Source organism: Apteryx mantelli, chromosome 1 (genome assembly GCF_036417845.1).
Source record: "Apteryx mantelli isolate bAptMan1 chromosome 1, bAptMan1.hap1, whole genome shotgun sequence".
Taxonomy (NCBI): Eukaryota; Metazoa; Chordata; class Aves; order Apterygiformes; family Apterygidae; genus Apteryx; species Apteryx mantelli.
In genome coordinates this window covers 13183614-13198481 of record NC_089978.1, presented here as the reverse complement: position 1 = coordinate 13198481, position 14868 = coordinate 13183614, and the positions used below count along the sequence as shown (strand labels likewise).

General features: G+C 42.8%; 1 protein-coding gene across 1 annotated transcript; it reads left to right on the top strand.

The window, feature by feature from the left end:
- Positions 1-880: 880 nt before the first annotated feature.
- Positions 881-10598, top strand: LOC106495492 (high affinity choline transporter 1-like). The gene is made up of 8 exons (XM_013955960.1): positions 881-1058; positions 2074-2187; positions 3984-4139; positions 4950-5098; positions 5614-5757; positions 6747-6900; positions 8913-9130; positions 10077-10598. Exons 1-8 carry the CDS (start codon positions 881-883, stop codon positions 10596-10598), a joined length of 1635 nt encoding a protein of 544 aa, XP_013811414.1.
- The last annotated feature ends 4270 nt before the right edge of the window (positions 10599-14868 follow it).

Here is a 14868-nt window from a genome sequence, read left to right as displayed (position 1 = left end):
TTTAGAATCACACCAGAATAGATGAAAAAGATTCACAGGACAACTAAAAAGGTAGGTGTATGGCAACTCTATAATAAATGTATACAACTTACTCCCTAATGCATACGTGGGTTTTTCCTCAGAATTTTGTCCATTTAAAGGGAGCTTCAGAAAGTAAAGTCTGTATCCTTGCTGTTGTTTTATATATTTATAAATATATTAGATATATTAGATATCATTATAATATATTATATATTATAGGTGTCTAACAACACCTCACAGTCCTGCCTGTTTTCAGAAATGGAACAATAATGCACTTGCTTTGAATACTAGAACATAGCTCCTTCAATTGATCGTTGGTAAATGTTCTTTCACCATTTCCTGAGTTTATTTTGATTATTATTGTGGGTTTAGTTCAGTCAACTTTAAGCAGACAAATTCTTAGCAGTATCTTCTGTGTTAACCTTGTAAATAGAACCTAGAGAAATGGATACAGATTATTTGCATACCATTCCCTCTCAGACCAAATATAACATTTACCCTCATTTAAGCCAAACTAATATTATCCCTCTCATCAGTGTTCATTTACTCTTATCAGTGCTTATTCCTACCCTCTTATTCTCTGTTGTCCATGAAAGTAGGACTGAATATTTCTCTAAGAAGGGTAGAAACTGAAAGATGACCAGTAGTCTCTGCATCCAGTTCTCAGACTTCTGGGATTACAGCTCTGTTTCAGACTGCATCATTTCTCCCAAAGTACAGTAAATTAATAGTAGATTTTTTTTTACAAGAAAGCAGGTTTTTTTCTGATTTTTCTATTTTCTTCTAATTGTAAACTCTACCGAGGAATATAATCATAAATCCATTATTCATCTCCATGATCTAAATTAAACAACAGAAGATGGCTCTCAATATACCAGGTGTAGTATCTTTGAGTGTGTTTTACACATTAACTTTAGCTACTGGAATTTGGGCTTCTTGGAAAAGCAAAAAAGATCAGAAGAACAGAAACCCTACTGAGATGGCCATAGTTGGAGGGAGGAATATAAATGCTTTCGTTGGATTGTTTACTGCAACTGGTAAGTTTTCTTAAAGGAATGTTTTTAGTCTTCTTAAAACATACATATTACATGTGGTTGGGGGGCTTTTTTTCCCTTTCAAAGCAAGTTACCTCCTTTAATGTCAGGACAGATTTAACCTGAGCGTGGTTTTAAAGGAGTATGGTTTCATGAATCGTTTGGGGATGGATTCTTCCAGACCTCTTTACACTATGCAGAACCTGATGTTTATGTAGATTCTTTTAAATTAAAGAGTATGGCCTGAACAATGCGGTGCTTTTCATTAAGGAGGAGTGTGGTCTTAATCTTGGACCAGTTTCTCTTATCCAGTGTAACAGAAGGGCCTTACTCCTGCAATAATCCAGTTCTGTGTGGAACAAATTGCTCCCCAAAATGAGCACTGGGCTCTTGCCTGGTGGGAGCCATAAGGAGAGAACATTTCCCCACTGCTGGCTGCCCTCCTCTGTCCTCTTCTGCCCCAGCTGCGTGACATCATCTGGAATTTGCTTCCCTGCTTCTTTTTTGGTGAAGGCTGCCCCAAGTGATATTTGTCTAGCTAATATATTTGGTTAAGCCCGTCCTTAGGTTTGCTGTTCTGACTGCAATGACTACTTGCATTTTTTTTCCCCCCGAGGTCTATTTTCTTAGCCTGTGTACTCAGGGATGATGATCTACCAGTCATGGAAGAATAACAAAGGCCATTCTACCTGCTCTAGCAGGAGTCTTCCACTGAGAAAAATGAAACAAAGAATGGGCATTTTCAAATTGCTTCTAAATGTCTAAACACTAATGAGTTTTTCCATGCACACACAGATATTCATTCTTGAACCTAATCTTAAATTTGTTTAGGGTGGGATTCTAATACTGTTACCCCACTCAACTGTACATCTCACTATGGGAAAAGATTTATGAAAGAAAACAGGCATGTGATTAAATATTTGTATAAACAAAAGGTTTACAATCTCTCAGGGTGTTCTATGAGACTAGCTGAGAACATGTGTCATAACTCTTACCTTTACTTCTTTTACGTTCACAGCCACCTGGGTTGGAGGAGCATATATCAATGGCACAGCTGAAATTGTCTACTTGCCTTCGAAAGGACTATTGTGGGTCCAGGCACCTGTGGGATTTGCCTTGTCCCTTGTTATTGGTAAATAATTAACATAGTAATCAGGACATCATAAGTCTTTTTTAAAAATTCATCTGGGTGTATTACAATGTGTAAGAGAGTGTAGAATACATTTTAAAGGTGATTTCATATCTTCAGTCTCCAGTAGATTCAGAATAGGCATTTACAGTCCTATCCTCTAAGTTGAAACATTTGAAACCAGGGTGACTTGAAACAGGTGCAGAGCTTTGCCTGCCTGGAGCAATTTATAGGTCAAAAATCTCATCTGTTAGCATTAGAAACATGTGGTTATGTGGACATCACTTTTTCACCACAGTCCATTATTCACACAATACTGAGAGTAGCTGTATCATTTTAATTTTTTCTTTGAAATTTTTGTGCAATGAAAGAATACCATCTTGATCCATCTCCACTAAAATACATTCTTCTGACTAGTCCTAACACAAGACTAATTTGTGGTGGATCCAGCTAAGTCCCACTTAATGGGCGGTCACTGTTGGTGTTGAAACAGAGACCCACACCCTTCCGTGCCAGCTAGGTTTGCAGTGTCCTATGCCTTTTTCTGACTCCAAGGGTTTTTGGACTCACGCTGAGGTTGAGCTGTCTTGCCTATCTCCCTTCTGTATAAAGTGGGACTGTAAAGACCAAAGTTTCTTCCAGTCCACACTGGATTTTGCTGTAACTCTCTAAGGATGTGCGATGATTAAAGGAAGGAGACCTGTGCAGACCTTGCACAAGAATTTTTAAAATAGCAATAACCTTTACTCTCAAGTCAGAGAAAAGAGTTCAGCTGACGTGAATATGAATCAGGCTTGGAAATACACTGCCAGCGTTTCCTATGTGAATAATTCTAACTAATGAAGTTGGGGAGCACAGGTCTGATCCTGCAATCTTTACTCAGGTCAGTAGTGCCCAGACGAGCAGTCCTGTTGGCTTTAGGGTTAGGCACAGTACACATTCCTTGGTTTTAATGAGGCTTCTGTGTGACTGAGGTCTAATACTTAGATGAAGGTGGGTGGCACTCAGCTCAGTGTGCAGATTAAAACAATATAATTCTGGGAAGAGACAATGAAGCCACCAAACTGAAAATGTAAATGGAAAAGGAATGTTTGGTGCATCAAACGGTCAAGGACAAAATATTTGGTTCTTTTTCACCAAATATGGGTCTCTAATGCATCTCTCTCTGCCTACTGACATACACCTAAGGAAGCATTTCAGAAAATTGTGTGTCTCAGCACTCAGGCTGACAGATCATTGGAGATGAAGAGGCATCTACAGGCAAGTACCTTGTGAGCTGCATCTCTGAGTTCCTGTTACAGTCAATGGAGCTGTACTGAATACAGTCAATGTACCTAGAGTTCAGCTTAGTTTTAAGCAGACGTTTCAGAACACAATTCAATTGCCTAAGCACAGGTATCTTCTGCCATTTGGGATGCCTTAGGGGATCCTGCTTCACCTCCAGCAGCCAATTCAAAAAGATGTAGGTCTCCCAAAAGTTCTGGGTCATAACTACCAGCCACAAGCAGATGTCCCTGATAACCTAGAACCTCTCAGATGGGCGAAACCCCCACATTTAGGCAAGGGAATCAAGTCCCTGGTGTCTGGCCAGCTGCATCATTCTCTTGGGTCCATTGCCTATAAGAGAGCTCAGACATGCAGTTCACATGTAGAAAACTGCATTTACATGTCTTGATCTCAGACTGAATTCCACACTCGCTGTATGAATCTGATATAAACCCAAATGCCATAGAATTCTGACATTTTTCTTGGGAGAAAACACATCCAGAGTTCTATCCAAATGTTATCATTTCCGATAGGTGGTTTCTTCTTCGTAAATCCAATGAGATCCAGGAATTATGTGACAGTGATGGACCCACTCCAAGAAATATACGGGAACATGATGGGAAGCTTACTTTTCATTCCTCCACTGCTAGGGGAGGTGTTCTGGTTTGCAGCTATCCTGGCTTCCCTAGGTAAATACTTATTTCGCTGTTATATTTGTTGAAGATTATGTGGCACAATAAACACAGTATAATACAGATCTAGGAACTGTATTGAATTAAGCTGTGGAAAGTTGTGCTTCATGTCTCCTTTTGTGAGAAGAACACAACCATTTCTAATTTCTGAAAAACATGTTCTTTAGGTTTAAAACAAAATTGATTAGAATGGCTCAACTTTGGCAGTTGTATATATTCATTATACTACAGTAGAGAATTATGGCAATATGATTTGTTACCCTGATCTTACCTGTGGCAGAGCAGATGCAAAGAAGCAAAGTGACCTGGCTAAGGCCATGCAGAAAGGTGGTAGCAGAAGCAGACAAGGAACACGAGTCCTAGCTCTGCCTGCTCTCTGCTAGACCATGCACTCCTCAGCCAGCAAGGTGTGCTGACACTGAGGTAGAGCTGCAGAGGGGATCTGGCTCTGCAGGACTTGATGCTGCTGTCAAGAGATAGTGACAGGAACAGTGTGTATGGACAGGGATTAGGGGAGAAGAGTGCTGGGCAGGCCCAGGAGAAGGGATGGGGAAGGCAGTGCTGCAAGACGCAGCCTTGCTGGGAGTCCAGGTGAGAAGGGTCTTGCCAGAGCGAGGAAAGGGGACAATGTGAGACTCTGGAGTGAACCAAAGCAGCTGAGGAGGTGTAGGCAGAAAGAGGGAAACTGTGAGAAAACAGAAAGAGGACTACTCCCTTGCCATGAGTAGTATCCCTATTTATTCTGCATTCTACAACTTCATGTATGAAATCTATGTTAAAATAGTTGGCTGCTTTCCTTGTCTGCAGGGGCAACGATAAGGGTCATCTTGGATATTGGAAGCTCTTTGGCTATCATCCTCTCAGCATGCACTGTCATACTCTACACTCTACTGGGAGGCCTCTACTCTGTTGCATACACGGATGTCATCCAGTTGGTTTTCATTAGCCTCAGTCTGGCAAGTCCTGTGTATTTCTTTGTTACCAGTTTCCTAACTAAGATAAGGGACAAAATCCTACTCTTCTTTTCAGCATGTGTGAGACCAAAAATAACTCCATCAATACTGGCCACTGCCCCACAGTTCCTCTTCAGGAGAAGACCTTCAGAGAGGTCTTCCAGTCCTTGTATATGTCAGACAGCACTTACACAAGCTATTGGCCTTGCTGGGTGAATGTGGCTGCCCACATGTAAGGTCTGCAGAATCTGTCTGGAATAATCTTGGCTGGAAAGGAAAGAGATCTGACTACTGAAGGCATCAGTTGACCTGAATTACATACCCATGCTCTGGATGATGTTATGGACCAGAAACATGTAGATTTAGAGTAAGGAAGGGGGGGTAAAGGAAAACTCTTAGTCTGAGATTAATCTTACATAACTTTGTCTTCTACATGTATCTTAGTTTCTATATCTGAATGGTTCCCCCAAGAACAAGGACCCTGGGGAACTGGTTGACTATTTCCATTTCTATCCTAGTGGGTCTGTATCCCCTTCGCCCTGATGAACCCTGCGACAGAAAGCATTTACTACACTGCAACTCATAAAACCTACCAAGCCCCTTGGACTGGGAAAATAGAAAAACAGTATCTTGGAAGATGGCTGGATGACTTCTTCTATCTGGTAGGAAATATTTCTTGGAGAGGTGGTTGGGAAAGGAATTGAGGGTCTTTCTGTTTGGAAAGCTTGTGGGTTCTTCTGGACAGGAGCCCACAACTCTTCACAGTTGGCAGAGGCAGGATGAAGTTTAAACCCTTTTCTCAGCCACTCTGCAGCACACTGAATGGGTTGGGGATATCCAGGGCTCAGCTCTGGGTTAGACAGAAGAGGCAGGGACACTACGTCCTGCCACCTTCTCCTTACACCCAGCACCCACGCGAAGGAATAGAGCTTCTTCAGTAAGACCACCCAGACAACTAGTTTCACACCAGGCACTAAATTAGTCATTTCCTATCTTTTGAGAAGTTGGTCTTGCAGGCTCAATAATGTATTTTTAACATAACTATGTATAATCTTCTCTACTAAAAAAAATTATTAAAAAAACAGTACTGCGTGTTTGGTGCTGTTAGCTCCACTGCGCAACTCCACTTTCGAACTACCAGTATAAACAAGAGCTACCACAGGCTGCTTTCTCTCACTAGATTGGCAATAAAGACCCACAGAAGCTTGAGCTTGTTTGGTCAGTACAGAATATTCAGATTTTATCTGATGAAATTTGTCTGCTGAGCAACTGAAAAATGGCTTTTTTTTTTTAGGTTATACTCTAGCCAAGCTTGAGCAGATCTTTACAAAAGTCACATACCTGACAAAATTCTCTTCTCTTTTCCCTCCTCTACTCCTCTTTCACTATGTCACATAACCTACTTTTCGGATGTCTCTGTCTTTCAAAGAGTTAACCTGTTTTGATCAAATTTTCACACCCATCACACTTAAAACAAAAGAACACTCTCAGTCATAGGAAATTTCAGCCTGAGTGGCTAAAGTTGAGCAAAGTTACTACACTTGAAGTGAGGGTTTTATAACAGGAAAGATTATCATCCATTCAGAGTGGATGGCTGACTGCAGCAGTCAAGAGTCGAGCAGGGAACGCCACTGATATCTGAATGTTTCAGGTGCTTGGGAGCATCCCGTGGCAAACTTACTTCCAAAGAGTCCTCTCCACTGCCTCGCTGGGACAGGCAAGGCTCATTTCCTACCTCTCTGGACTGGGGTGCTTCCTTATGGCCATCCCCTCTGTGCTTATTGGGGCAGCTGCAGCATCAACAGGTAAAACTAAATAATTTGTCTCTGAATAATGAACTTGCTTTTGCCAAAGGTGATTAAAATGGGACCCAAAGAAGTCCTGATTTACTCTTCCAATTACATAGCCCAGACTTTCAGGAGCAGAGCATACTAAAAGCCCTCAGTGGAAGATTTGGCTACCAAGTGAAAAGTCTGTATCAGACACCTGGAGCCTTCTGCAGTTCAATACACAGCTACCTAGTGATATTTAAACAGCTACAAGACCTGTTTAAAGCCATTTCATTATGGTGAAATGGCTTTCATGGACCTTCTGATGAGGAAAGATGAAGGCAGAATCTGTCGTCAGCTGTGTCTGGTATGGTACCCATGTTTCAGAAAGATTTGTAAAACACTGTAAAATTCTTTTCTCCGCAAAATGTTATTCTGGTATTATCTTCTGCAACAGTAGTGTAACTACTGATTGTTAATAAAGTTCAGGAGAAAAAACACTTGAAGGAATCAGAAAAGTTCAGTTCTGTAAGTTCAAAGCACAGGAGTTTAGTCTTGTACTAGCTGTGAGCAGGGGTTAAAGAGAAGCCAGATCATCAGACATTTAAAGAAAGAGCTCGATGTTTATGAATTCATCTGTCATCAGGAACATCAGAGCAAAACTCCCTCTTGGCAAGTAAAGCTAGAAAGTGGGTTGATCTTAAAGTGTCCCATTCCTGGAAACATACAAAGCGCAGCTATTCTTATAGACACTACTGGGGAAAAGGAAAAATGTGGATCCAGTACAGGCTGCAGTGTGCTACGGGGAATCGTCTCATTTCAGGTGCAAATTTTACCCAAGGCCGGGTAAGAGAAGTGCTCCTGAAGACCTCCAGAGCTCAATCCATTCCACCCAACTGACATTCATCTCTTTTACATCCGTTGTGTAGACACTCCAGAGAGCAAGTTGGTCTTGCTCATGTTAGGGCTCTGCTTCTCCCAGGAGAACACAAGGACCCAATAAGGCATATTAGGGTTTTTTTAACCACTTAGCATCCAGCATGCCCAGCTCTTAGTGTGTGCTAGTGCTGGTGCAGTCAAAGCACCCAAGAGGCAGCAACCTGTGGGCTCTCAGCTCCTTCCATCCAGAAGAGGCTCAGATGAAGGGCATCATCCACAGGCAGGGCCCCTGACTGCTTAGCTGTGGGTTACGTGCTTCCTGACAAAACTCTGCAGAGATGAATAAGCCTAGAATTCAGACAGTCTGTTTTCCCAGGTCAGCCACCTCTTAAGCATATCTGGCTAATGAAATGTACTCACCAGAGAAACTATCAGGCTAAGGAGAGAGGTTCCTAATTAATTTAACTACCTACAAGAGAAAATAGTTCTAGGAAGAAGGCAGACTGGACAGTGGTCTGGGACTTAGTGGATTAGGGTGGCCAAACCTGAGTTTAGGTGGGATTTTCCCTATGCCTGCTATGGATATGGCAGTGGCTTACACACCAATAAGAGACATTTAGGGTAAGTATTAAAGAATACTTTCTAGTGGGATAAAGACAGTGAGACACAGGAATGCATACTACTTGGGGACGATGTCAAATCTTCATCAGAGAAGTTCTTAAAAAGTATAAACATGTCAGGGGTCACAGGGCAGCACTGACCTTGCTTTAGGACAGGGATGGAGTAGAGAATGTCTGTAAGTACCTTGCAGCCTTTTTTTCTCTGACTTCATGAATTGCCTCATCATGCATCGAACCTACTATCTATAGGATCAAAAGACTCTGTTTGCATCTAGTAGTGGATTACTGTGGCCTTTATCATTGCATAAAGAGATGATAATCAATGTAGGTGTTTCCTGCCTGGATCTGCAGTCCCCTGTCCTTTCGTTCCCTTACTTCACAGCCTGTAGAGATCACAGGGGAATCCAAGAAATGAATCTAAATCCTAAAATACTGAGTGGGCCTCAGTCCTTAGCCCTGCCATGGCTGATTGCTGTGGAAAGGTACATTCAAAGACAGCAGAAACATTAATGAAAGATTTATTGTGACTTTTCCCGTTCTCTTTTAAAGACTGGAACCAGACAAGCTATGGTCTTCCAAGTCCGCTAGACAGAGGAGAATCAGCCATGATACTGCCATTTGTTTTACATTATCTCTGCCCAGCATACGTTTCCATTGTTGGTTTGGGAGCCATCGCTGCCGCCGCAATGTCTTCTGCAGACTCAGCACTTCTCTCTGCCAGCTCCATGTTTGCTCACAATATCTACAGAAAAATCCTGAGGAAAAAGGTACTTGGCTACAGCATTCAAAAGTTTATGTATTAGGACAGAGGTTTTTGTGTCAGGATAGGTTCAAAGCCAGTCTGAACTGTCAACAATTAGAGGTGTCCTTCAGCTGCTGAACTGAGCTCTGGATCCAGAACTTAAAATGTAGATTAATGGTATTCATATCCTCAGTAGGAATACAAATACCCACAACAGTGAGTCTTGCTCATTATAAGATGACAGGTATAAAATTTGGACCAGGGTATTACAGGGAATAGCATAAAGTCATGAGCCTTAAAATTACAAAGCACTACTCCAATTTATACAGCCAGGGCCATATCTGGAGTGGGTCAAAATGGGTGCCTGCCTTCAGCAGCTTTTGGAGGTGAGCACCACCTGGATGAAGCGAGATCTTGGCAGAAACTAGCCTGAAGTGGGACCATGCAGAGCAGTGCTGGTCCCTGTGAGTGTGGCCTGGAGTGGGATGCAGCTCTTTCTTCCCAGGACTCTGTGTAAACCTCTGCCCCAGGTTCCTGCTGAGCTCCCGTGGAGCAGAAGAGGCTGCTTTGAAGTGGGGGGAATCATTCCTCTGGCTCTGGGTGAGGCAGAAGCTCTCAGAAGTCTGAAACCCCTGAGGAGCTGAGAGCCAGCAGCTGCCGTGTCCCAAAGCAGAGACACTGGCACTTGTCTCCACAAAAGCCAATACCTCCCAGCCAGCTCCCTGCCACAGCTCACTGGAAGCAGATGAATCCCACTATCAAAGCTCTACCTACTCCTGCTGAGTGCCAGTAGTACCCCAAATGCTGTTGTTTCCACCCAGAAGCAGTGCCATGGTGGTAGGGGACAATGCTTGATGTTATCAGCTGAAATCATCCCAAGTAGCTGGGACAAGCTATTTGTCTTGTAACAATACCAACACCATTTAATCAAGTTCCCAGTGTCTCTAACTTTGCAATCTCCTATTTTACAGGCTACTGAGAGAGAAGTCTTATGGACCATGAGGGCCTCCATGCTGGTTTTTGGGACTGGAGCTGCTGGCCTGGCTTTTTACTCCTATTCTGTCTATGACCTCTGGTTCCTCAGCGGGGAGCTGGTGTATGCCCTGCTCTTCCCTCAGCTGTGCTGTGCCCTGTTCATTCCCAACACCAACACCTATGGCTCGGCTACTGGCTTCTTGGTTGGGCTCCTCCTGAGGCTGCTAGCAGGGGAGCCTGCCCTAAAAATGCCCCCTGTTATCCGGTACCCAGCCTGCTCCCTCGTGAATGGGATCTACATTCAGCTGTTCCCCTTTAAAACATTCACCATGCTCCTCACCTTGGGGACAATCATTGCTGTTTCATACCTGACTGCATTTTTGTTTAAGAGAAACCTCCTTCCCCACAGATGGGATGTTTGTAACATCATCAAGGAAACCAGCACTCTCATCCCCCTGCAGCAGATGGAGAAACAGATGGGTTTGCAAACGATTGCACTAGAAGAGCATCATGATTAAATGTGGGAACTCATTTGAAAGGACACCGCGTTCTGCAATTAGGGTTTGGCACAAACAGCACTGCTGTTCCCTTTGCTTTCTCCAGTAATGAATAATATAAAGCCCTTGTAGAGTAATAAAGACGCCCTCCATTTATGCAAGGAGAATGAGTGAGCTCAAAGTCTGCAGTGATTAAAGGCGGGTGGTGATGGAGCATGATCTTGCAATGATGACCAGGGGGAACCCTGGGCCCAAGCAGTGTTTGCTTTGGGGTGTTCCTGCTATCCCACCAGAAGGCAAGTCTACAAATCATGTTCCAGCATTTATGACATTCTCAAATCCCATACTGCTCTCACCACAAAGGAGACAAGTTAATGTTTAATAGATTGGGTGTACTTAATAAAAAATTAAAAAAAAAAAAAAAAAAAAAAGGAGAGCAAACCTCTTCCCATTGCAATAGCTAGAGTTTTACCAAAGACTTTCATGGGGAGGACATCAGACCTATAAAAATATAGATTACTGAATGTAACACAATCACCATAGAAGTTCTGTAGCAATATCAATTCTACACCATTCTTTGTATACTTTAGAAAGCTTTCCTTGACATCCTGAAACCTTTTGAATGTGCCTCTCCCCAGCTGCAGACTCAGGCTCTGCAGCCAGTCTGCTGCCACGTGGCTGAGGAGAGGACATCCCCATATCATATGATCTGGTAGGGCAGAAGCATATGAGTGAGATGAAGCATCAGCCCTTAATTACTGGATAAAAAAGTGTTACACAGCCACTATTTACAAAACCACAACCAGCAGGAAAAATGGAGGTGCCCAAGAGACTCTTGAATGTCTTCTCTAATACACCTGGTTAAATTGCTCGTGCAAAGGTGTTATCCAAGCAGAAGGGTGGGATGCTGTGAGACAAATACATAAACTGATGTGTGAGACCTCAGAAGACTGTGACGACTGCAGGGTGCTGGGAACTGATACTGAACCTGCTTGCAAGGACACTAAGTCCTGAGAATGAGATCCCAAATGATTCAAGCCAAAAAGTCTTCACAGAAAACTCTAGGTACCTTGCTTGCAAAAATTCCTAATGGGTCAGGAAAAAAAAGCCACAAAAATGAACTGCAGCAGAAGCTGGCTGCAGCAGCTCAGCTAACTAGTGCATTTGGCATCTAGCCTGATGTCTGATAGACAAAAATCATCCCTCAGGTGTGAGGCATTAAGGTGGGAGCTGAAGTAAAGATTCAGAAAGTGAATATATATACTGCAGTAATGCTTCCCAATTGATTTGTATTTTGAAATTCCCTCAGCAGCTGTGCAGCAGTTCCTCAGGGTCAGTCACCAGCCACCTGCAACAGTCGTCAGGAAATGTGCTCAGGGCAGCCCCCCACCTCGAAACCTTTACCATGCAGTTGCAGGAGCCGCTGTGCATGGAAACACCAGGCACTGTTGGAGGGAAGATATTTACCTACGTGTCCAAAATACTCCACAGCAGAGCAACCCTGATGGCCAACTGAGCTGCAGAAGAGTTGTTTCTGGCACGCGCCTGACAGCCTGCCCCCAGCAAACTCAGTGGGGAGCCACTTGTCACTCTGAACTGCAAGCTGCGGTGGCTCCAAAGGAGGACTGGAAGCCCTGAGCTCTAGATACAGCTTTGATAGCTCTGCCTCCATTGGTAGCATCCAGCCCCTCTCAAATCCATTCCCCAGCATCATCCTCAGCGAGGTGGAGAGTCTGCTCCTCTTCAGAAAAAAAATCGCATAACCTTATGCTTTGCCTTAATGTTAGTAAAGCATTTGGACAGGCTTCGTTCCCAGTTCATAGCAGACCTATTGATTTGCTGTGTTAAACCAAGACCAGAAATTCTTTCCAGTATCTGTAGAGACTGTAATGAAAGGTTAATTAGCTGACGTGTTTAGAAAAAGGAGAAAAACTGTTTTGAAAATTAAAAGCATTTTCATTACCTCTGGCCCTAGGCTGTCACCCACTGAAGTCTTTCACAACCCAGTGATTTGAGTGGGAGCATGTGAGGTAATGCTTAGCTAAGGGAGACACCAACGCTGTCATTACCATAGTGCCAGAAGAGCTGGACTCTTGCTGTTAAATCAGAGTTGCTATATGCTGATTCAACCATGCTCCCCTGTAAGATTTAGGGATGACCTAGTTTGGGTACCTGTACAGCTCTACGTGGAGCAGATCTAAGCTTATATAATTGACTTGCGTAAGGGCACAGACTTGCTCCAAGGCACAAATGAGCATGAAACTCCAATTTCCTCATGTCAAGGTCAGCACCCTACTCACAGACCATCCTGCCAAGCGGCTCTGAAGGGCAAATGACTAGACGTGAACAGACCTTTTCTACACACCACTATGCCCAGCTTCTTCTGATGTTCTACTTCAGAGTCCTAAACTTTTATATTAAAACTTTTCAGTGCTTTACACATTTGGCCTGGCAGGCAGTAGATTCATAGCTTCCTGAGACAGCTTCAAAGTACAGCGCTCTGGGGTAGGACATTGCTGAAGATTGTCACCACCACAGTCACGTCACCACCCAGCGTCACCACAAGACTCGTAGTGACTTCAAAAATGGATGTTTTAGTGCTGTAAGGGGTATCTATCTGGCATACTCAGCAGAGACAGTTTACCCTTACAAAGCTTCTGTGAATTTCATACCACTAAAATATTTTCTAGTTTGTGTGGAGAGACTAAAATGGCAAAGATGATACAATTATTGCAATTCTACTGAATAGTTACTATTTTCCATCCTCATATGACTCCCTCTTCAGAACATCCTCCAGCAAGCTTAAAAAGAAAACATTCATCAAGGTCAGGTAAAGTTTTGGAAACAATTAGTTGCAAGTAAAATAAATAAAAGCAAATCTAGCCTATACTTAATGACAAAATGCCTAGTTCTTCCTGTCCAGCACACCCCAAATCCTTGAGGTGTTGCCAGTCCAGGGAATAATGACCCAGGTCTCATGAAACCCTTCCTCTTACACTTCAGCATACATATTTTTTTCTCTTGCCCTTTCTTTATCAAAAATGTGATCAGGCACTGGAGGGCCCCACTTTACCATTCCACTTGTGGCTTTATCTCATTTGTTCCCTACATATGTCCGTGACAGGGACTCTGTGGAGTTCCAGTTTTTATTAACTTTTCCCAGCTTGGACAGCTGCTACCTGTTTCTGGCATTTTTTTGAGGTTAATAATACTCTATCTGTTATGCCTAATTAAAAAATAAAACTAAATTAAAATTAAAAATATAAATATAAATACAAACTTAAATAAAAATATAAATACAAATAAAAATAGAGTTGCAATCTGGGAAGCATTTGACTTCCAGTGAGTTCTCAGCATCTTATCAGTTCCTCACCAGGCATCTTTGGATACCTAGTGTACATAGATGAAAAAGACAGGACCATGGCACTTCTGAAGGGAACCCTACATATCCTTTCTCTTTCCATTTATGCTCAGTTTTAGGGTTTCCTAAATGTGTCCTAGCAGCTGGGAGCTGGAGCTCTGCTCCAACAAGGGAGCAAAGAAACACTCGTAGATTTGTCAGGCATTTCTAATATTGTCTGGAAGATGCTTTCACTGAGCTGTATGCTCTTTGGGACCAGGATGATACCTTCATCATTTCTACACAAATGCCACGCTCCCTGCTTTTATTCCCACAGACCACACAGAAATCTTCCCTCGCAATTCTCAGCCTTAATATAACCTGCAGGAGAACACATCAGCTCAGCTAGCAGAGACCTTAGATCTTGTAACAATTTTTCCTGCCCTAGGCCACCACTGATCTTTGTGTTCCTATAATAAGGGGAGAATTAAAAGGCAGCCAAACCGCCACAACAGGACATTTGTAAATGTCACCAGGAACCAGGAAAAAAAGCCAGCACGCTTTGCTGAACCTTTGCCGTTATCCCCAGCGATGACGATACTGCTGCAGCGCACTCTGTCTCCCAGCTAGGGCCCAGGATTATGTTTGTGACTGCAATTTGGGCTGCTTGGAATAATCAAAAGAAGGAGAAAAATGTGAACCAGAGTGAGATTTCCATTATCACACGCCTTAACCTGTTTTCCTTTGTAACAGATATTGAGCTAAGGTTTTCTTTAAGTCTGCTGGTAAATGTCTTCTTTCAATATTAAATAACCTCAAGAACAGTCAGTATTTTGTTTCAGTTCTTTGGCCAAATGTTTGTGGGGTTTTTTTTTGATCTTTTGGTAGTTCTCTAGAAGTAATACAGGATGTGTCTTGGCAGAGCCTCCCATTTTCCTCCTCCTCTCTTCA

Bases quoted from the DNA above. Each gene is read 5' to 3' on its own strand.
- LOC106495492 (XM_013955960.1), top strand. From the start codon at position 881: ATGGCTCTCAATATACCAGGTGTAGTATCTTTGAGTGTGTTTTACACA. The intron at 2,188-3,983 runs GTAAATAATTAA...CATTTCCGATAG, and splicing joins TGCCTTGTCCCTTGTTATTG to GTGGTTTCTTCTTCGTAAAT. The intron at 9,131-10,076 runs GTACTTGGCTAC...CCTATTTTACAG, and splicing joins GAAAAATCCTGAGGAAAAAG to GCTACTGAGAGAGAAGTCTT.